The 22,467-nt window shown below is 41.2% G+C and overlaps 1 protein-coding gene across 5 annotated transcripts in view; it reads left to right on the top strand.

Moving 5' to 3' along the window:
- DLG2 (discs large MAGUK scaffold protein 2) overlaps positions 1–16,744 on the top strand; it is a 251,959-nt gene extending 235,215 nt beyond the window's left edge. For 2 of the 5 annotated variants that reach the window (XM_089914175.1, XM_089914174.1), the window contains exons 8-11: positions 2,601–2,773; positions 4,850–4,959; positions 9,950–10,041; positions 11,779–16,744. In XM_089914175.1, coding sequence (XP_089770301.1) covers positions 2,601–2,773; positions 4,850–4,959; positions 9,950–10,041; positions 11,779–11,885 — 482 coding nt within the window. In that variant the 3' untranslated portion in view covers positions 11,886–16,744. The remainder of the gene's footprint in view (positions 1–2,600; positions 2,774–4,849; positions 4,960–9,949; positions 10,042–11,778) is intronic. The other 3 variants (XM_089914172.1, XM_089914173.1, XM_089914171.1) reach the window with 2 other exon arrangements.
- The last annotated feature ends 5,723 nt before the right edge of the window (positions 16,745–22,467 follow it).

The raw sequence follows: 22,467 nt of genomic DNA, 5'->3' as shown, positions 1-22,467 counted from the left end.
AACTTTAATCTGCTTTCTTGTCATTATGGACAATCATCAGGTCTCCTGGTCCCTCTGGTACACTCAGGGCTACATGCCTGTAAGAGGCTATCTGCTCTCCTTCCTCCCATTCGCCACCCACCCACTCACCACTTCCATCTCTACGCCCACTGTGTCACATAAAAATACATAGAGGCTTTCTGTGTACATAGACAAACCCACCAGGGAATTTTAATTTATTAGATCATCGAGCTCTTAAATCTGATCTCAACAGATATTTCTTTCTCACTCTGCAGTTTTTAAGCTTTATGCTCTGAAGTGTCTCTTACATTTCAAGACTGCAAATGTCTCCCGGAATACAGAAGAATAGCAAGAATTGCATGTGTGCAGTACATGGGCAGGAGGGAACTAGGACGACTGTGCTGTCTCATGAAACTGTTCCCAGCAAGGATTCTGGGAAGAGACCTTGCCACAGAGCATACCCTGAGAGAGACTCCAGATAGAAATGATCAGGTCAAACCCTAGGCCATTCATCACAGCTCCCAGCTTGTTCCTCCACTTTTGAAAGAAAAAAAAATCCTTTAACACCATTTTTACTTCCCCTCCACCTTGCATAGTCTCCTCTTTCTCTTTTTTTAATTAATAGCACTACTTTATGAAAATCAATACATGTTCATTGTACAAAACATGGAAAATGATAAAAAGTTAAACAGGAAAATAAAAATACAGAATCCCACAAGGTACCCAGAAGTAACATCACTGCTAATATTTTCATAGATTTCTACCTATTCTTTCTTTTCACGCATTTTCTCCCATGATTAGGCACATATTAGATAGATAGATAGAGAGATATTTTTTGCTTAATATCATTTAAAATTTTATAACTATTTTAAATGATTATTATATCATAATTAATACTTTCTCACTTATGGGTATTTTGGGTTTTCTCTACTTTTCAATATTATGAATTATAACTCAAATACAATTATAATTATGTGTTATAATTATTTATAATTTATAAATTAATGTAGTGAATATCTTTAAGGATAAAACTTCATCCAAAGTTTTGATAATTTTTTTTTTTTTTTTGCGGTACACGGGCTTCTCACTGTTGTGGCCTCTCCCGTTGTGGAGCAGAGGCTCCGGACATGGCTCATGGGCCCAGCCGCTCCGCGGCATGTGGGATCTTCCCGGACCGGGGCACAAACCCACGTCCCCCGCATCGGCAGGCGGACTCTCAACCACTGCGCCACCAGGGAAGCCCCAAAGTTTTGATAATTTTTAAAGATGGATTTCTAGGAAGAATATCTGGGTAAAAGATCAAAAATATTTTAACATTTTTTTAATGTTAAGGATAAATTATATTTAACCCAATATATCCAGGACAATACCATTTCAATTGTAATCAGTATAAAAATTATTGAGGTATTTCAAAATTTTTGGTAGTAAGTCTTGGAAATCCAGTGTGTATTGTACATGTATGGACCAGCTCCATTTTAAGTGCTCTTGAATGGGGCTGCTGGTGACCACACTGAGCAATGCAGGTATAGAATGTATCTTACTCCCTCCTGTATTCTTTCTTTTTAATACAATTTTTAAAGATTACTTTCCATTTACAGTTATTACAAAATTATTGGCTATATTCCCAGTGTTGTACAATACATCCTTGAGCCTATCTTACACCCAGTAGTTTGTACCTCCCACCCCCTCACCCCTAATATTGCCCCTCCCCCCATAACCACTACTTTGTTCTCTGTATCTGTGAATTTGCTTCTTTTTTGTTACATTCACTAGTTTGTTGTATTTCTTAGATTCCACATATAAGTGATATCATGCGACATTTATCTTAACTTTTTTTTTAATTTATAACGTTAAATTATTTTCCCTTCTCTTCTTACCAAACAGTGTAACCATTTCTATCTATGGTTAGAGTTGATGACTTTTAGTCCCTCCTTAACTGTGACCATCTCATTTTACATCTTTTAAAATCCCCGAATATATTTATACCGCATGTCCATTTTTTAATATGAGACTTTTTTTACTTCTTTGCTTGTCCCATAATCTTTTATCATGTGCTAGGCATAGTGATGCTACATTATTGGGCATCTGGATTTTGTTATCTTCCTTTATAGAATATTAAGTTTTTGTTCTGGCAGGTAATAATTTACTGACAAATCAGCTTCTTCCAGTTTTGACTTGGTTTTAGGGTTTGTGAAGGTGGGTCTAGAGTAAGTCGAGAGTAACCTCATAACATGCGGCCCTTCTGGCGTCTCAACCAAATGCACAGTCTGGCTGAACTTCAGAGTCTCCTAGCACTACATGACCTCTAGACACTCTCCATTTGGAAATGAAAATGGAGTAAATGCAGAGTCCCTTCGTGTTGCTCTTAAGTATTACAGCCCAACACTGCCTGTTGTCTGATGCCTGAAAATATATTTCCATATATTTTATCTAGTTTTATAGTCTTTACAGTGGGAGGCTAAGCCTGGGACCTGCTACTATGTCATGGTCCTTCATATTACATATTTTTATATATCTATGCTGAGGGTGTAAAAATATATGTATAAAGGAAGTTTATGAGTATAAAGTTACCTTATTTTCATCTTTTTTGTTTTATAAAGATACTACGAGGCCAAAGCGTGACTACGAGGTGGATGGCAGAGACTATCACTTTGTCATTTCCAGAGAACAGATGGAGAAAGACATCCAAGAGCACAAGTTTATAGAAGCCGGCCAGTACAATGACAACTTGTATGGAACCAGTGTGCAGTCTGTGAGATTTGTAGCAGAAAGGGTATGTTCCCCAGTCATCTTACGTCTCCCCTGAAGAAGGTTCCCAAGTGGCAAACTGCATTTTTTTGGTCATTACTCTTTCCTGATTTCAGTTGTAAATTTTGATTAAATATTCCTTTTAAGACCTCTAAGCAGAGAATCCTTTAGAGCAAGATCATTAATCTTTATTCTAATCTCAATAAAGACTGATCTGGCGGTGAGAGGAGGAAAGGGAGCTTATAAACCTAAAGGCAATTAGCAGCTTGAAGCTTATGGAGATTCACTTTGTCCTTGACTCATTTATCTTTGGCCACAACATTGAATTTACTTTAAAAACTTTGTCACTCTTCTTTGTTGTTTAGATCAGGGTCCTCAATTCTTTTTGTTAGCAGGAGTTAACTTTTCATCTCCCTGAAAACTCGAGATCCTCCTGGTGGAGGGGTAGGTAGATGGGGAGGACTGCCTGGCCTGTTGCTGGCAGATATTTTAACTCAGAGGAGGTGTAGATGCTGTGATTCCCCTCCTCCTGATGATTTCAAGGGCGTGGAAATGAGAAGAACGTTCAAGAGAGAATAGGATAGGAAAGCACTTCAGTGTACCTTTAAGATCTGCCTAAGGAAAGATCCTAATCTCCTATGAACACAGAGAACCAATTTCATAGAAGAAAAAAAAGAGTTAAGAGGCAATCATATTTGTTGGATTGATTTGATTTGACACAACCTTTTCCCCCCCTTTTAATGTATTGGTTAAAAAGATTAAACAAGAAATGTTCCTGTCTGTCTGAGAATACAGTAAGAAGATGGGTCTGCTTTCTTCTCTCTGGAAAGTTGGTTTCTTTGAGCTATATCATACTGTTTCGAATCAGCTTCCCGGATAATGGCATCTATTCTCGTAGACACAACCTTTGTTATAGCGAACTGTTCTGGCCAGTGAATAATCAAACTGCATTTAGACATTTTATTATAACTGCTGCATTTCACAGGTAGCAAACTTGGAATTGATTTAAGTGGTAAAGGCTTGAGCCATCTTAGTGTGTTTCTCCTATAAAAGCTCAAGTACTCACTCACTGGACTCTCTTCATTTTTACATGGATATTATGGATGAGTTTTTATCCCCTTTTATTGATTTAGGACTGTTTCTATTTGCATAGTATGCTTTTTCTCTTCTTTTGTAAAGCTCTTTAGCCTCGGGGCAATGAAGCCATTTCCCTCCAGGAGGCAGAATATGATGTGAGGCAAATGTGTCTGTTTTTCCAGAAATACTTTATAAAGCAGCTCCTTGCTCTGAGCACTCATTGCAGTGGAAAGCAAGTTAAATGAGGTGTGCTATAGTGTAATAGGGTTTTTATTTGTTAAGAAACAAGATATTTAGACACTATGCAAGCCTATCTCTCAACATTTAAGATAAAATATTTAAGGTAACTCTTTGTGTCTGTCCTTGCTTTATACTAGACTGAGCATATCGAAGGCAGGATACATATAAACACTCAGCAAATGTTTATGGGATTGTTCTAAACTCACATTACCATTCTTCCAGATTTAACATTGGTCAGGGTGAGACAATAAGGTATCTATTTATTTCAACCAATAAGACTTGGGTTTGAGACTTTGGGCAAGTTAGTATTTTTAAGCCTTAGTCTCTTCTTCTGTAAAATGCAGTTGATAATATGTACCTCATAGGTAGGGAATTTCTTCTTTGACAATTTGGGAATTTCTTTTTGACGGTTGTTTTCAGATATGGTTTATGAGCGTTTCATGAGGGTGGACTCAGTCATATTACATATGGCTACACAGCTTCCTTGTGCAGAGCATCAGGTATTTATTTAAGGAAATAAAGTTAACTGAGATAACACAAGTAAAATATCTATCCCAGTGACAGACGCTTAGTAAAGGAGTAAGAAATATAAATTATTGCAAACATTTGGTTATAACCCTGTATATCAACTTTTGTTTATGCTTTGCAATGATTCTTTTTCAAAATTTGAAATCCAGTATCTTTTACCTCCCTCTAAAACATACTTACTTTTTTTTTTTCCTTTTGGTTTGATTATGATCATTCTTCCTGGATTAACTCCATATTTTTCTTTTCTTTCTTCCAGGGCAAACACTGTATACTTGACGTATCAGGAAATGCTATCAAGCGGTTACAAGTTGCCCAGCTCTATCCCATTGCCATCTTCATTAAACCCAAGTCTCTGGAACCTCTGATGTAAGTGGAGGACAGCAGCGGCCTTCATCCAGCCCCCTGTTCCGTACGACAGAGCAAATTGTTAACAGCTCTTTGTCATAAATGCTTACAAATGGGAACTGCCATTGTTGATTTTTTTTTTTAAGAATTCCCTTTTTTAATGATAGGTGAAAGTTCTTTTGAACCACTGGAGACATAATGTCAATAATTCCTTAAAATGTCTTCACTAATGTTTCTTGATTTTTGTTTTCATTTCACAAGTTGTTTTTGTGTGTGTGATATTTTCATTTTGTCTTGCAGTTTTGAAGGTAGGTTGGTTTGGTTTGTTTTTGTTTTATCTTGCTTTGCTTTCCAAATGATAGGAAGCAATCATCTTTAAATTATCTCTTACTTTGGAGAGCAGTTCCACTAGTAAATTTTTTTAAATGTGTGGGTTTTCATAGAGGGAGCAAACAATATTTTAGACTCTTTGCATTGGCATTTCACGTTGTTATAGCATAGAATTCTCATGTTTCTTAATTAAAACCTCATGTTATGTAGACCGCTATCCTTAATAGGGCGTTTTCTTAGTGGCCTTTCAGTAAAACATCTACAAGCTTAACCAAAGGCTCCAGACCTGTGTACATTTATAAACAAGGGGAAAATGCATGACTTGGATTTTTTTGTTCTTTTTATCTTTAAGCGAATGTGTAAAATATCTTCCTGCAAAAATCAGTAAACAAAATGGGCAGATATTCATGATCTGGCTGTAAAGTAACAATATTTTTTGTGCCAGTTTGATACAAATTGGTGGCATTATTTTGTAGACCACTCTCATACAAAAGTGACGCTGCAGTAGCCATAAAAGTAGCTGAGCAAAAAGGCTAAGAGCAGGGACTTGAAAATTAATCAGGCTAGGTTTGGTTCTTTCCTTTGCCACTGTTCAGTTATGTGAGCTCAGGCAATTTGCTTAACATCTGTAAGATTTAGTTCCTCACCTCTAAACTAAGCACATTGATGATGCAGACCTCATAGAGCTAGTGTCAAGGTTAAACAGCGTCTTGAATGTAGAGTTCTCCATATGGTCTTTGGCATATAATAAGCACTCACTAAATGGTAGCTATTATTACTATAAAAGATTTCAAGTTACTTTACTGTAAGAGGAATAAGACTATTTTATCATTACAAACCATGTAAACAGTGCCATTTCCAAGAGGCCACAAGAGATGGCACCAGTGTGTCCATTGTAAGAGCTTTGCCCAAATATGCCTCCATTTGGGCCTCAAGACATTAGAGCATTTGGCAGGGTTCAGAAGTGAACCACAAAGTACTAGAAAACAGTGTTTATGGAAAGACCAAAGACAGTGAAATCATTCATCCCAGAGGAGAAAGCAGTTACTTGTAGAGGATGTCGACCAATTATTCGGCACCTTCTCTAGAAGGAAGAAGCGACAGTAGCTGGAATTGCAGTCTAAGAGAATTAAGTTAAATACATAGTCGATCTCTAGGGAAATTCCCAGAGATATATCTTAAAATCAGAATAGACTCCCATAAATAAAAGATGGACAAACTTCTTACCAGGATGAAAAACTAAAGTCAGGAGGTCACTCTTAGTACCTTCTGCCCCATGAATTTAGGTATTAATACCTAAATTAGGTACTAATACCTCTTTATATATCATAAAGAGCTTTGCCCACAGCTAGCACTGTGGAAAAATATGTGTTGAAGATAAAATAATGGTTGATAGTATTATCCCTAATGGTACATATTAAATTCCTCCTCTTGTAAGCTACTGTGTTGGGCATTGAGCAAAGTGAATTAAGCAACCGCACATTTCCTTAAGTAAAAGTGATTTATAATCTGAGAAGGGCCTCGTAAATGTTATTAGTACTGCTAACATTATATAATGCTAACATTAATAAGAAGAATAGAAATATGGCCCCCACCTCCTGGGAATAGCATCTTAAAGGCCCGTTTCAGAAATAGAAAAATAAGTTTTCACATCATAAACATGCAATGGGATAAGTGGCTTCCAGGGAAAGGGAGGCCTGAGGGAGAAACCGCAGCTGCACATTTGGTTCAGTGCAACACTGGGGGATGTTCTCAGTAGGAGAAGGTCTACTGCTTTCCACAACTATGAGATGCCTTGTTTAGTTTTGCCTTAGGGCCCTGTCACGGCCATGTATCATCAAGGAAAATCAAACCTGCTGAAGGCTGGACTCCACAATGAGATAGTGACTCTGACATCATTTGCTACAGCCATATGCGTAGTGCCGTAACGGTGACATTCAAACCAATGTGATCTTATTAGGAAATGCTAGATGCTTACTTTCTAGCTCACTCTTTTTCTGAGGGTTTTACTTGAGGAGCAAAGCGGGCATGAATTGCCCATTCCTCAGGGAGGGGTGAAGGCTAGGTCACCTGGAACAAAAGCATGGCAGCTGTCACATTTAGGCACTGATACATCATCACACACATTATTCTCAAGTGCATCATCCACATCAGACCACAGCACTTATTAGCACATACGTAGCTGACTCTTCAGAGGAGCATAAAATCAAGGGTGTGTATGAAAGAGGTGTTTTTTTACATTGTACCTGCCATGTGACTTCTATTCCCCACCACCATCCCATGGCGATAAGAAGCTTTCCTGTGGCTCCCCACACTTCCACCCCAATCTGCTTTTACCTTCTTGCTCCCATGATGGCCTGTGTTTACTTCTGTCTTCAACTGTATCATAATTATGTTTGTCTAGCTCTCCAGTCATTCATTGTTTCATTTCTTCATTCACTTACTCATTCAGTAGGTTAAGTGTTGACTCAGCTCCATGCCACATGCTAGTGAACAAACCGTGGTCTCTGCCCTCAAAGAACTAGCAGATTGGGCAGGGAAACAAAACAAGTTCATGTATTAGAGGATAAAATCCTAAATTCAGTATTGCTACAATAAATGCGAAGGGAATTCAGAGAAGACAGACAAGTATGGGCCAGGGAAGTCAAAGAAGAACCAGAACTACATGATTTCTTGACATCTGGTGCAAAACACTTTCTTTCTGTGAGAAGATACCTTGGTTTAGCCCAGCATCTCCTGCCACCCAAGAGTGACAGCCACTCAAAGCTTCTAGGGCTAGTGCTGTTTAGGAAGAGAATTATAGATACCATCCCTCAGCTGAAGATGGGTTTACTTCAACAACAAGACTTCAGGAAACTCCCACTTCTGTATATTGCAGCCTTCAACATCAAGTCCAGAATTGTGTTAGTGTCAGACTTCAGTTGTGTTTTGTGTTTTTCTAAATAAGGGCCTCTTTTGAAAGAAAGTCTTGGTATACTGGAAAGTCTATTTCACTAAAAATTGGTTTCAAAAGAAAAAAAGAACTTTGAGTTCATACATCAAATTCACTCTTTTACCTTAGGCAAGTCCCTTTACTACTTCTGACCTCAGTTACTTGCTCTGAAAAAGGAATTAACCTGAGACTACATGCTCATGACCCAGATGTCTGGCATCCTAAAGTGACATGCGAAGGCAGCAATGCCTTCAAAATTCTACCTGTACCTGCGATGCCTCCCGATGGACCAACCAAACTGTCTTTGCTCTTAGCTGAACTTTTATCAGTGCAGTCACACTGGTATTCTTATGATGATCAGAGGCAATGATTGTCAGTCTTTGATTAAGAAAAATGGGAAGATAAAATAATTCTTACTTAATAAGTACAGTTTGGTTGGCAAAAAATATTAACACCTAGAGGACATGAGAGGATAAAGCTGACACTGGTTGTGAATCAATAGATTAGGTTATTCTCCCTTTTCCTCCCTCCTCAATTTGTCCTTGAGACTAGATTGGATTTAAATAATCTTACGATTGATAAAGCAGCACTAACATACAGTTAATGATACACCAGTGGTTGACTGACTAACAGAAAGAAGGACAGAGAATGCCCAGCGTAATTCCTTTACAGCCCGTTCTTCTATCCGAACAAAAATAAACAAAATAAGCATCGGAGATTCCTTCTTGCCAAGCTCCTCTCTCTGGCTCACTATTTGATATGACTTGCTTAGAGTCTGTTTGAAAATATTTTGGTCCCAGCGCTTTTGATTGTCCCATTCTCTCTGTATCTTTAATTCAAGCCATCTTTAGCAGCTCCTTGAAATTCCACTGATTATAAAAACAGAGGAAGTTCAGGGCTCTTGTTGCTATAGGCATGCCTCACTGTTTGCAGAAGTTGAGCCGCGCAAGCTACAGAATGCTTTTTTGGCCTGAAAGATACACACGCCTGAGCGGCCTGTCACATTTTCTATAATTCGTTGGAAGCACTGTCTCTTTCTCCACTCCACATGTCTCCTGCCCACATTGAAGATGAACAGCAGCCCTTGGGGAGGATGGGAGAGTTGAGAGATCAAAGCTTTCTGCGAGGTCAGGACCTGAGAACAGTCAAGTCTTGTTCTCTTAGATATAATGAGCTCTGAAAGGCTGTGATGTGTCTTCCCTTCTCTCCGTCTCCTCTCCTCTCCTCCCTCTGGCCACCCTAGAAGACTGCGTTCAATTCTACATCCCATGTTTAAAAGAGGTTGAGATAGATGAGAACAAAGTCTAAGGAAGGGTGGCCAGGAAGGTTAGGATTTGGAAATTATATCCAATGAGAGAACAGATGAAGGAAGCAGGACAGTTTTTGCTGGAAGAGCGGAAGCCTCGAGGGACACATCAGCACTTGACTTAAAGACCCAAGGGCCTGACATGGAGGAAGGAAGTTCGGCCCTACTCCGCGGGGCTGCAGAGGACAGAACCAGTGACTGGAAATCATGACGGAACAGATCCTGCTTCAGTCCCATGTTGGGACCAAGAGACTGCCCTCCGAGAGAGTGAGCCCCCTGGGAGGGAGTCTTAGTGGCTGAAAATATTCCAGCAAAGAGGAATAGGAGGCTGCTGCTAAGATTACACTAGGCTTCCTGCAGGACTCATTTTCACCATGCATTGTAGTTTTCCAGGATTTGGTATGTTCCCTTTGTGTTCTAATAGCAAACTCTCATTTTCCCAGGGAGATGAATAAGCGTTTAACAGAGGAACAAGCCAAGAAAACCTATGACCGTGCAATTAAGCTAGAACAAGAATTTGGAGAATATTTTACAGGTAAAACTTCATTTACATTTGTGCTGTGAGAAAGGAGATAAATTGTCTGACATTTGGTATAGAGAGGGCTCTGGGCCTGGTGTACCTGGGCCCTAAGACCTTCCTGCTAAAAACCCCTTATTTCCTTGTACTTCCATTTGATCCAAAACTCTGGTTTCTTTCTTCTCTGGATTCAGCTTCCAGGTTCCCACTGGCCCTACCTGAAACCGTGAGTGGCAGATGCCACTGAGCTATCTCCTGCTATTAAGGAGATTTTAAGCATTAATACCTCATTCAGCTTCTCTCCCTGAGATCATCAGAAAATTTGAAAAAGAAACTTTTAAGGCTCAAAATGTGTACCGTCCAAAGCAGTTACTCTTGGGAAGCAAGCCCAGGGCCTCTGTCCTTTGCTTCAGGGACCTATGGGTCTGTCTCCCCATTAGCAGCACTTGAAGAAAATGTTGAAACACTTTCTGTATTTCAATTAATTCCATGTCAAGTCTCAATGCAAAACTTTTTTTTTTCTTTTTAAATATTTCCTTGGAAACATGAATTTGGGGGGATATTTTGTCCTGGGTATCACGTCCTGGGTTCTTTATCGTTAACATGCGTTCATGAAACACTGATCAAATCCAAAGAGCCATCAAACTTTATGGAATTTGCCTTACCACTGATGGTTTAAAAACAAGAACTTTCCTCCTGAGTCACCTTGCATGAAGTTTGGTGTTTTCTTTTTTCTCTCATTCAGAATATGAAAATGCCATGGGCTTAGCAGTTTGCAAATATGCTGAATTGGGTAAATCTTAAGTAAAATTTTGGTTAATAACAAAGACATGAGTTATGTTTCATCCTAAAAGAACATCCAAGATGTTCTTTTAAATCAAAACAATGTACATTTTGACCAGTGGTTTACATTCAGGGATAAAATATCATAATCAATACATTCTGAGGATTGTTTTTGCAGATCTAAACCATGTTTCAGTAACAGTTTATTTTTAAGCCCTAGTGTCATATGGATAGGACTGACGTGTTTGGGATATCTATCTACAAGATAGCTGCTGTTCAAAGGAGATAATAAAATGTATTTAAATCTACTGTAAGTGACTTGGTGTTTTAGGTAATACACAGTTTGTTTGTTTCCTCCTATTTTCATGTTTTTTACAAGTAGTTGCCCATAAGGTATTCTCACTACAAACAGCCCTGTAAGGTAAAATCTCAATTTACCAGATTACTTGGAGAATGAATGGGGTTTTCTCTTAAAGGTTTTGGGGGTTGAGGAGATGAACTAAAGTTTCTTCTAAAATCTTTATTATTTCCTCCGTGTCTAAAATATTTGAATTTCTGCCCCTTACAAAATAAGTACAGTACGGAGAATATAAGTCTGGCTTTCTTTGATAACAGGGAGCTCTCAATCTGAAAATTGATCAATGCCTAGCTCAGTGCCTGGCCCAGAGTACACACCCATAAAATTTAAATAAATGAATGATTCATTATGCAGAACTACAGAGCGACATGTAGAAAGTAGGAAGACCATGGTGCATTTATTACCAATCTAGGACGTGCCTTGTAAGGATTTTTTTAAATCATTGTTGTGACTTCGCTTAAGTGAATTTCTGCTTTTTCTTACTAATAAAAAGTAATATTAAGCTTCCTGATGAGTTTGTCTGTCACTCTTTGAGCTTCTGCTGCGTGATTGATGGTGGTTCTTCACCAGCCAGCGAGTGATTCCTAACTCCGGTGTGTTTGCTTTTGTTCTAGCTATTGTCCAAGGTGACACCTTAGAAGATATCTATAACCAATGCAAGCTTGTTATTGAAGAGCAATCTGGGCCTTTCATCTGGATTCCCTCAAAGGAGAAGTTATAAATTAGCCACTGCACCTCCAACAATGACAGAAGAGCATTTAGAAGAACAAAATATATATAATACACTACTTGGAGGCTTTTATGTTTCTGTTGCATTTATGTTTTTGCAGTCAATGTGAATTCTTATGAATGTACAACACAAACTGTGTGAAGCCATGAAGGAGAAGGAGGGGCCAAAGGGTGGGACAGAAAAGACAGTGCAGTACGCAGGAAGGCTTTGCTTTGCTCAGAGTGCCAGGGGTAGGGACGAACCTCTGACGGGCTTTGTGCCCAAGAGATGGGCAGCCTCCTCACCCAGCAGATGTCCAGAGCTGATTTAGCTGCTGAGCTCCCTGTGTTTTTTGCTTTAAAGAAAAGTTGCCAGCACTTGAACTTCACCAACCTTCCCATTACCCACATCTGTAATTGGTACACTTCGAATTTTATAACTATGCACCTCCTTTGATTTCTTAACAAGCAAAAGAAAGAACGAAGGGAAAAAAAGAAAGGAGTCCCTTTGGAGACGGCATAATATTAGGGAAGGATAAGTGTGTAGTTTCTTTTCCTGGCATCTGCAAAGACAAGCATTTCATAAAATTTGCGAGTGTGTGGAGGACTGACCTCACTGAGAGGAGGGGATTCCACCTGGGGTTAGCTTTATGATTGTTTATCGTCTTATTTTGCCATTTATAAACTTAAAGAAGGCACTAAAGATGAGAGTAATTTATATAATAAAAATATATTAAATGTATAGAAATGAATTTCTATAGGTTAAAGAAGTTTTGTGAAATATTTTGTAAAGATTAATTCATTGAAAGACTAAATGTATGCACTACCTGCAGATGACCCGATTGGACAACAGAAAGCTGCACTCTCCCTTTTGTTGCCAATGATCCACTGAGAGCACCTGAGTTCCTTCTGAAGCCTGACAAAGACTTCTCCCTCACTTACCTCCCATGATCTCCCTTCCACATTAGTGACACACTCCCATGGAGCACATCCCTTAATGAGTTACCCTCATGAATATTTTTGGAGGATATTTGGTTAATGCATTTTTTTAAGCTGATGGCTTTCAGAGACAAACTCATGCAAATGATGTAAAGGGAAGTTTTTGCTTTTGCTTTTCTCTTGTTAAACAACCTGGGCCTGCCATGCAAATAGTTGAATAATGTTGTTCCTAGTTAACTTACATACAGTTCTTAAAGGATCATTTAGTATTTTGGCCATCATGAATAATTAGGACTTTTTTTTTGTCTGTTTCACAAGTAACTGAGGGTTTTGTAATAGCCAGAGAAGGTATAGAGCCATGGAGAGATCTGCCCCAAAATGCACTATTTCTCTGAGGAAGAGAGAGAGAAGGGAAGCATCTGGTTGGGGGGGGGGGGCGTGAGGGGTACAGACTTTTTTTTCTGTGTACCGGACAAAGAGATAGAACCATCAGGAAAGACCATTAATGACTTTGAGCTCAACCAACTGAACTGCCTTTCTTGGGGGATGCACCTGGACCAAGTTTATTTTTTAGCAATTATAATAATGATGATTTACAAAAAGAAACCTCCCGAAGCCTATATCCCACTTTAGAGCCATTGGTGACATCAGCATTGCTTGTGCCCAGGGCGTTTAGAGAGAGACTTTTCAGTGATCTCAATAACTACTCAACTCTGGGTTGTATACATGCCCAAACTAAGCCCCATCGCCTTATCTCTGGGGTACATCAGACCTGGCAGGGATTCTGCCACACTGTGCAGCAAACCAGCATGCAGGCTGCGATGGGAGAGCAAGAGACAGCCATCAGCAGTGATGGGGCTTCTTCACAGTAAGAACATCAGTGCTCAGAATGAGGGTCTCTTTCCAAAAGCAAGCATTATCCGTCTTACACTAAACTACCACTGTCTGCCCGGCTGCAGTCACCAAAACAAACACAAAAATGCAAAATCATGCATCTACCTATAGTCTTGAGGCTACCTTTACCAATGGAAGGGCTAGCAGTGCATTTTTCCCTCTGATGAAAGTTAAATTTCCCAAGACTTCCTTGGAGCGCTCAAAATGTCAAAAATGTGTCCATGTCTGCAATTCGCCAGTTTCAGGTCAAGGCCTGCTTTCATCAGTCTTACTCCCAGAAGTTTTCTGCCACCAGAATGCCATTCCTGATCCCAGCTCGACTTTTAGGCCACCATGATGACTTCTTTGGTTTCTCAACTAAGCATGCAACCATTTATGTAAAGGACTGTCATTAGTGAATAGACGTTTCCACGGGTCATGTGATGTGCTTTCCATTTAATCTTAAGTATTGCTGTGGCTGAGTACAATCAGATTGAACCCACCAACCCTTGGTTTTGTAGTAATATAATTATTTATTTTCCTAGTGTAGATGCTTCTGATTAGAATTGGCATTTGCACTGACTTTTTTATGTAGATTTATATAAATATATATATACATATATATTTGCTTGAAGAATCACCAAGCCAATTGGTGAGAGAGGGTCTTTTCCTGTAGAATTTACACCTCCATTTGTTGTGTTGTCTTGCGCTTCCCAATGTTGAGGTCTCTACGGCTCCAGTGAACCAGTGTGTTTTGCAGCAAATCTGACGACTTGTGTGGAAATGGCATGAAAGTTACCCAGATTACAACTGGTGCAAATGCACTTGGAGCCTGGGGCCAGACTGGTGCTAACACTGCAAACTTTGTCGAGAGCTCTCTCCAATCTGAAGGCTTGCTGGGGGCGCAACGTCACCTTCACATGCTGGGCCCTTTCGGAAAAGTGCCAGATCGTCTCACTGGTGCTATTTTTCATGCTCTGGTACAATGTGTAGCACCACGGGGGTCTCAGCTTTACCAAAATCAAAATCCCATTTGTCAGCTAATTGCAGGGGCATTTGTTTTTCTGCTCTCCTCCCACAGGATTTGTTGGCCACTTCTTTGCAGGCTTTTTCTCCCGGCTCCAAGCTTTTGGGTTCGCTCTGTTGAGTGCGCCCATCTTTACGAAGCCTGCATTCAGGTGCCTGTGAGCTGTCTTAGATCCTACTGCCAGCCCTTCAGGACTCCGAGCCAGGGAAAAGCTCCCCACTCCTATGGCTCTTGCCTCTTTTTTCTCCTCATTCTTTCCCTCTGCTCTTCCCCTCCTAGTTCTGTCTCATTCCAGCTCTCTTCTGTGTACCACTCCTTTTATCCTTCCTTCCCGTCTTCTCTGAGTTGTTGGCTTTCTCCCGCATTCCTTCTTTTCTCCCTCCCCTTTGATCCCCAGTCTCTTTGTCTATCTCTCCTTTACTCTCAGTCTCTCCCCTTCCTCTTCCTCTTTCTCCACCTTTCCTGCCCTTTCTCTTCTCACATCTCTGATCATCTCCTCTCCCATAACCCACTTCTTAGTATTTCCGTCCTAAAAGGGCTCATGGCTGATTCAGACAGCAAGTCCATACACTGGACTAACGACACAAATTCTTTGGGTCACCGTCTCACCCAGGCAGCCCAGAAGGCAAAGCTGAGCCTGAATGAGGTCCTGCACTGGAGCCAGCTCCATCACACCTCACTGAGCCAGCCTGCACCGCTGCCCTGGCAGTGATGATGCACGTGCTCTGGGCCCTGCCGGCACCTGGGTGCCTCTGCCTGAAGCCTGGTCCAAAGTGAGCCTGCTCCCAGCACCATCCCACGGCTCTGAGGACACTTCCTTTCAATAAAGGCAGACTCTGGCCCCAACAATTATTCTGACACCAAACCTCTTCCTTCTCATGGAAGCCATGCCATCACCTTGGTTTGGAGAGAGACTTTTTCTCCATTCATAAGCTTTCTTTTTCCTATTTTCATGTGAAGCTCCCTCTGCTTTTCAGCTGGTGATTGCTCTGGTGAGATTGAATGGACTTGCTGGTGAAATTACATCTCTTTTTTCCTGTCTTGGTCCTGCCTAAATTCCTACAAAAATATTTAAGTCAAAGACTCAGGCTACTTCCTAAGTTTATCATAGTAATCTGTCACTCCTAAAGAGGACAAAAGGGGACATTTCCCTTAGAGTATGTGGAGTACCTCCCATGACAACTGATTTGAAAGAGGACTCCCTACAGAATTCTGTGGATATACATTTTACTTCTCTGTACTTATGGTATATGTGGTATGTCTATCATGTATACACATACTACATTGGGTACAAATGAATGTGGATGGAAACACACACACACACTTTAGTCTGTAAATATCCTTCCTCACTGAAAACTGTGCTTCGGAAATCATTTCTTGTACAGCTGTGCAGTTTCTTGTAGCAGCTGAGGGTAAACTAAGGTGAACGATTTAGACAAAGATCATCTAAAAGATAGACTACAGAAGCTCCCTAGCAACTCAGGAGGACAGACAACCAAATGACAAGGTTGACTCCCAATGAGATGGCAAACTTTTCTTCTCTCCTTTTTGAATCTGTGTTTCCTAAATGTGTCTTAACTTCTGAGTGCACCAGGCTGTATGCGTGAGATCCTTTCGATATGACAGTTTTGTGCTTCTCTCTGACAGGATGCTTCTCCATTGAGCTGTAGTGCCGGATGGGAGGGAGGGAAACATACTCCTTGCCTGGGCTGGAGTTTACAGAGACACTGCACAGCTTACACTCCTGTTAAGTGTAAATATTCGACACTTCCATTCCATTTGTGTAAAAAATAAAGCACACACGATTATAAAATCAAGATGTATATTTCATACTCAGTGTGTCTTTGCATATTTATTGCGTTTCCGGTTGTCAGCGGTGGCCCCCTTGTAAAAATGCTTGATAGAGTGTTTATAAACATGTCATGGTTTTATTATAAGATATAAATATTAAAACATTTTATACTTTATAGCAAATTATTTTCTCCCAAAGCATAATTTGTCTTATTTCACGAAGAATAGAATCATTCATTTCTATTTTTATCAGACTTGTCTGATTTTAGAGCTGAAGTGTAGTTAGAGTAGATTTGCTCTGAGAAATATTGGCACTGCCTAGAGCAGCTGAAAGTGCTGCTTTTGAATATTTTTAAATATTTGATTGCCATCTTGCCTGCTTTTAATCAGGATTTTGCCAAGGGTGAACAAGGTATTAAATGATAGGTTTGGGGGGGGGGAATTTATTTTTTTTATTTATTTTTGGCTCCGTTGGGTCTTCGTTGCTGCTCGCGGGCTTTCTCTAGTTGTAGCGAGCGAGGGCTATTCTTCATTGCGGTGCTCGGGCTTCTCATTGCGGTGGCTTCCGTTGTTGTGGAGCACAGGCTCTAGGCGTGCGGGCTCAGTAGTTGTGGCACGCGGGCTCAGTAGCTGTGGTTCGTGGGCTCTAGAGCCCAGGCTCAGTGGTTGTGGTGCACGGGCTTAGTTGCTCCACGGCATGTGGGATCTTCCCGGACCAGGGATCGAACCCATGTCCCCTGCATTGGCAGGCAGATTCTTAACCACTGCACCACCAGGGAAGCCCAAATGATAGGTTTTTTTAAAGACCCTCACATCTACCTGAAAAAAAAAATCAATTCTCCAGTTTCAAAATTGTGAGATTCCAGAAGGTCCTAAGAATAGAGAGAAATAGTTTTTTCTTGTCTGATACTACTAATGATGCCAAGAAAGGCATAAATGGGAAAGAAGGTGTCAATTTTCCATATGTAGTGGGGCCAAAAAACATACCAGCTCCAAAGAGCTGAGCATACCAAAAATGTCAGGCTTGAGAACCTGAATCTGCCAGATGATTCTTCCCTGCAGGTTAAACATATTCCTTGGCATGTAGACATTCGGACAGCACAGGTCTGACAGCTGGGGGGCCAAAACAAATTCCTCCCCTGGAAGGGTTGAAATTTCACCATTGAAGTGATCACTTTGAAGTACATTTTGCTTCACGATAAACTATCACATAATTGGATTAGCCACTGGGGAAGCCAGACTTGTTGGTCATACCGCCCTGGCCAGCACAGTGCGCCGGCAGGAGTCTCCACCAGGTGCCCCGCCTCTGTCCATGGTCCTTGGCAGCAGTGAGCCGAGCAGATCAGAGGCAGCAGAAGACATTGACTGAGGCTGCAAGCCCAATGCAGGCCTCACAATTTTTAACATTTGCACAGTCTCATCAGGTTTAATATTAGTGATAACATTGCACAAAAAGCCCGATTCTCTCAATAATGGGTGTGTTTATTCAGGGGGGAAAAAAGCTAGAAGAGCTTTTGACTTTTCTTTGGGTCCTATTTCGTTTCTTTGTAACTATTTTTAAACACGATCATTCTGGAAGTCTCAAAAGTTAGAAAAGACTGCACATCTTTGAACCTAAGAGGGCCTAGCTATGCAACCATGGACGTTTTGTAGATACTCCGAGACTAAACATCCAGCGACAGAATTTAAAAGCCTCAGTGGGGCACAAAGATAAGGAACATTTTAGAGGGGCCACCAGCTTTCTAGGCACAAACCAGACCCAGAGTCTCTGAAGTTGTCGGGGTACAATGTCTTCTACGCCCCAGGACCGCTGGGTGTCATAACCCCAGTCATGGTCCTCTGTGACTCACCTTTCCCTTAGGGACATCTCAGGAGGCACTACTGCAATCATGAAACTGATCCTTTCCCCCTTCCAATGTTACAGCCAATTGTCAAGTCCAGACCTTGTCCCTAATCCCCCTTGGCACAGTTGGGACAAAGCTGGAATACTTAGGCAAACTTTGCTAAAGATTGGCTATAACAAAAGGGAAATAACAGATAACTTGATTTATGGGATGGGCTTAGTGCCCAGCCCCTGGCCACCTGCCATGTGACACAGGGCCATTTTCTCTCACCTCCCAGGGGTCCCTCAGGCACAGCTGGACCTGAGGTCAAAACGTTTACTCTACTGTAGCCCGCTTGAGAGACACGGAATCCATGCCTGACTAAGCACTGCTTTCCCACGATGTCAGCTACCAGTGAAAAGTGCCTGCACTCTCCATCCCCTTTGCTCCCACGTGCTGGAATACAAATAGGGTTGAATCACGGTGGTTACCTTTGATTCCTCTTTCACTGTAAGATCGCCTTAGATGCAGATTCTGATTCTAACAAGCTCCCAGGTGATATTGACACTGGAGTCACCAGGCTCCCATTCAGTCTCATTTTTCACACTGCTACTGACCACCCACCAGTGGGTCATAAACCAGCACTTTTTTTCAACGAAATAGAAACTCTATAGAGTGCCACACGTGTAGTAAGGATGAATATTGTTTCATGCTGTGTCAGGTGTAAAATGTATTCCTTACTGTCAGTCACAGTCACACTTTGAGAAACAGTGCCATGACCCACATTCAGCCAGCTCCCAGGGGCCTCCTCTCCTGCTGAAGATGGGGTGCCACCGCGGAGAACGCAAACCACTAAGTCCTTTTCTCTGCCACCTCCTAGCTTTTCCTCACTGGTCCTACTTTCAGAGCCACACAAACCAATGCATAGACCCTCTTCACCCAACTGAGACAGGGAATGAAATTGGAAACATCCACCTAAACCTACTAAAAAATGACCACTATCTAAGTCAAGGCCTAAATCAGAGTAAAGAAACTGAAGAACTGATGGCTTTTTCCAAATGTGAACATACACCTTTTCCGTTTCCAAAGCCCTGGTCCACATCCTTCATGAGAGAAATCTAAATCTTGAATTTAATTTTTCAGTCTTTTATTGGATTATTTTCAAGATTCTAGGTAAAACAACTATCCTCCAATAAAAATTAATTTAAAAAATTTTAAAACAACATTGTATGGACTTCCCTTTGAAGTCCCAGACTCCTATATCCTCCTTAAGTCCAAAATGACATATATGCTTTGTCTTGCCTTACTGTCTTTGGTATCCTTCATGCTTATGTGAATTCCCCATGTGTAGGTGATACAATTTGATTTTCACCTGTTAATCTGCCTTATGTCCTTTTAATTATTCAATTCAACCAGCCAAAAGGGCTTGGTGGGGGAGGGAGGAAGAGTCCCCTTCCCCACAGATGCTAATTGGATTGTTTGATTTTTCATGGGCCACTCCTGTTTCTTTACTAGTCTTAGTAGTAACCTTTCAGCAGAAATACTGTGTGTGACGTGCTCCCTCATCTAGCAGCTCTGGTATGAATAACCCCCCAGTGAAGGAAATCTCTCCCTTTAGTCTTTCCAAGCCAATTTCTTTTTATAATATTACTCATTCTAATTGACTACAGCCACCAAATCTGGCTTCAAATCCACAATCCTTTTCCTTAACAACTGGTGGTTTGATTTTGACTACCTGAAATTCTTCAGGGTATAAAGTAATAAGAATATAGGCCATGTTTTAAACCTAGGGTCAGTCAACATTAAAATCTGGAGTATTTAAGTGAACATTTCAAGCAAGGAAGAGCTAGCAGTTGCTTAATTTAAAATGCCCCTCAAGAAAAATGTTTGCAAAGAAGCTGGCATTTTTTATTAGTTATTTATCTTGCCGTCATTCCTTACACATTTGGTCAGCAAACAGTAACCACCTGCTTGGAGCCAGGCTCTATTTAGACGATGAAATAAAAAACAAATGCACAGGGCACAACCTGTCTTCTAAAGGAATGCAGACCTAGGAGCAGAGACATTTTTAAAAAGAGAGGGAGAGAGAATTAAAACACAGAAGCTCTAAAACAGACCAGTGAGTGCATAAAGACTTTGGGAGAGAGACCTTGACATCTAGGAGTCAAACGTATACCTGCTCACGATTTGCCCTTGTTGCTCACACCCTGGGAAGAATCTTTATGTCAAAATTGAGTCTCTTCGGGCTTCCCTGGTGGCACAGTGGTTGAGAGTCCGCCTGCTGATGCAGGGGACACGGGTTCGTGCCCCGGTCTGGGAAGATCCCACATGCCGCGGAGCGGCTGGGCCCGTGAGCCATGGCCGCTGGGCCTGCGTGTCCGGAGCCTGTGCTCCGCAACGGGAGAGGCCACAACAGTGAGAAGCCTGCATACCGAAAAAAAAAAAAAAAAAATTGGGTCTCTTCACTAGCATTCCTGAATCTGTCAACCCCCAGATATTTCATCCTGTGGTGTAAACCCTGAGAGTTTTTTTTTTAACTGTAACGCAAGTGCCTAACATTAAGCTTTTGATTACCCAGGCATCCAGCTATCTCCAATAAGCACACTGCCAGCGACTCAACTAGAGGAAAAGCCAGGTCGCCTACCCCTGAAGTTTCCTTCGTTTAGACTTCTCTGGCTGACTCTGATAACTAACACTTTGCTTGTTTTTCCCTTTCCTCACTTTAATTCGGGCTCTTATGTATTAAATTCACCAATAAAGAGTGAACCTGTGGAACCCTAGCTCTCCCACCCTCGACTCCAATAAAAGCAGAACACCAGGTTCTCTCTCTCTGCCCCCTCCCCCCCAGCCCGCTCTCTCCCTCTCCCCATCACCACACCCCACATCCACAGCCTCTCTGTGTGGCCCCAGGCATGCCATGTGTCTTCCAGGATCTGTGAGTAAGAAATCTTGTCCTTTCAAAGGGGCTATTGCTAAGGGTGTTTTCCAATCACAGTAAAAGCCACAAGGGCCAGTCCAATCGCAGCATTGGCTCTGGAAAGGAAGACATCTGTAGGGGCTCCCTGTGAGCCCAGGTGAGTGCCCAGAGGCATTTCGAGCCAACAGTATCACTATCCACAGGCTGAGATGCACACAAAACACCTCCCCATCCAATCACATTGGCCACCTGATTGGCTTACCTATATCCAGTTAAGATGACAATTAGCACAGGCTAGCTGGCCAGGTGGGAGACGAGGGGCAGGTTAGATTAGCGTGAGATATGGAGGTTGGTATTCCAGAACTGGTATGCCTAATAGGTGGCAAAAATTTCAGGAAGCAAGAAACAACTTGGACAAGTAGTCAAGACATAGGACAATCCCTGCGCTCATTAGGGAAATCTGTAGAGCTGGAGAGCTTCCGTTTTCTTTGTAACACTGAGTATTTGAGGCATCAAAGACCTGCTTCAAAGTAAAATGGTGCAATGAGGCCTTCTTTTCTGTTACTACAACTTGGGGCATTAAAACACTTTCCTTAGAACCACATGCAAGGTTTTATTCCCTTGGAAGTGGTAGTTTCCTGACCTGGAGACTTAAATCAAAAATATTCTAAAAAAAAAAAATATTCTATAAAAACTAAAAGCAAGTTAAACTCAACTTTTTAAATAAAAAAAAAGGAGTAAATATGCAGCCTAAACCTATGAGATAAATAATTCCTGTTTCTGCTATTACCTTCTCTTTTTTTTTTCAGATTTGCATGATTATTTTAATGTTACCACAGGATACAAACACCCAGAAATTCGAATCAGAATGCTTGTTTCTCATAGCTGCAAGTGAAGCCAAGCAGCACCTTTTGGGGCCCTCCTGGGCACAAAAGCCTTTCCAGGCTCTCCAATTCTTATTTGCAGGATGAAGCCTTCAGCCTCCTAGACCTTCCCTGAGTTCCAAAGGGCAGATCCAGACAGCTACTAATCAGGGCAATAGGGAATGCAGAAACCAAGGAGGAATGGTCAAGAAACCATAGTGCAGCAATTAAAGCAGGATCCTGGTGCCTCCTCAAGGGATATATGTAACAATATCTTTGAGTTCTTCTGCAAGAACGAAGAAGACCCCCAACCAGGTGGAGGATGGTAACTTCAGGCTGAGCACAAGATTCCTGGAGCACCA

The sequence above is a fragment of the Delphinapterus leucas genome, chromosome 7, assembly GCF_059928025.1.
Source record: "Delphinapterus leucas isolate spDelLeu-1000000601 "Yukka" chromosome 7, BTC_Dleu_Yukka2, whole genome shotgun sequence".
Lineage (NCBI taxonomy): Eukaryota > Metazoa > Chordata > Mammalia > Artiodactyla > Monodontidae > Delphinapterus > Delphinapterus leucas.
The sequence above is the reverse complement of the archived record's forward strand: the minus strand, read 5'-3'. Positions and strand labels throughout refer to the sequence as shown.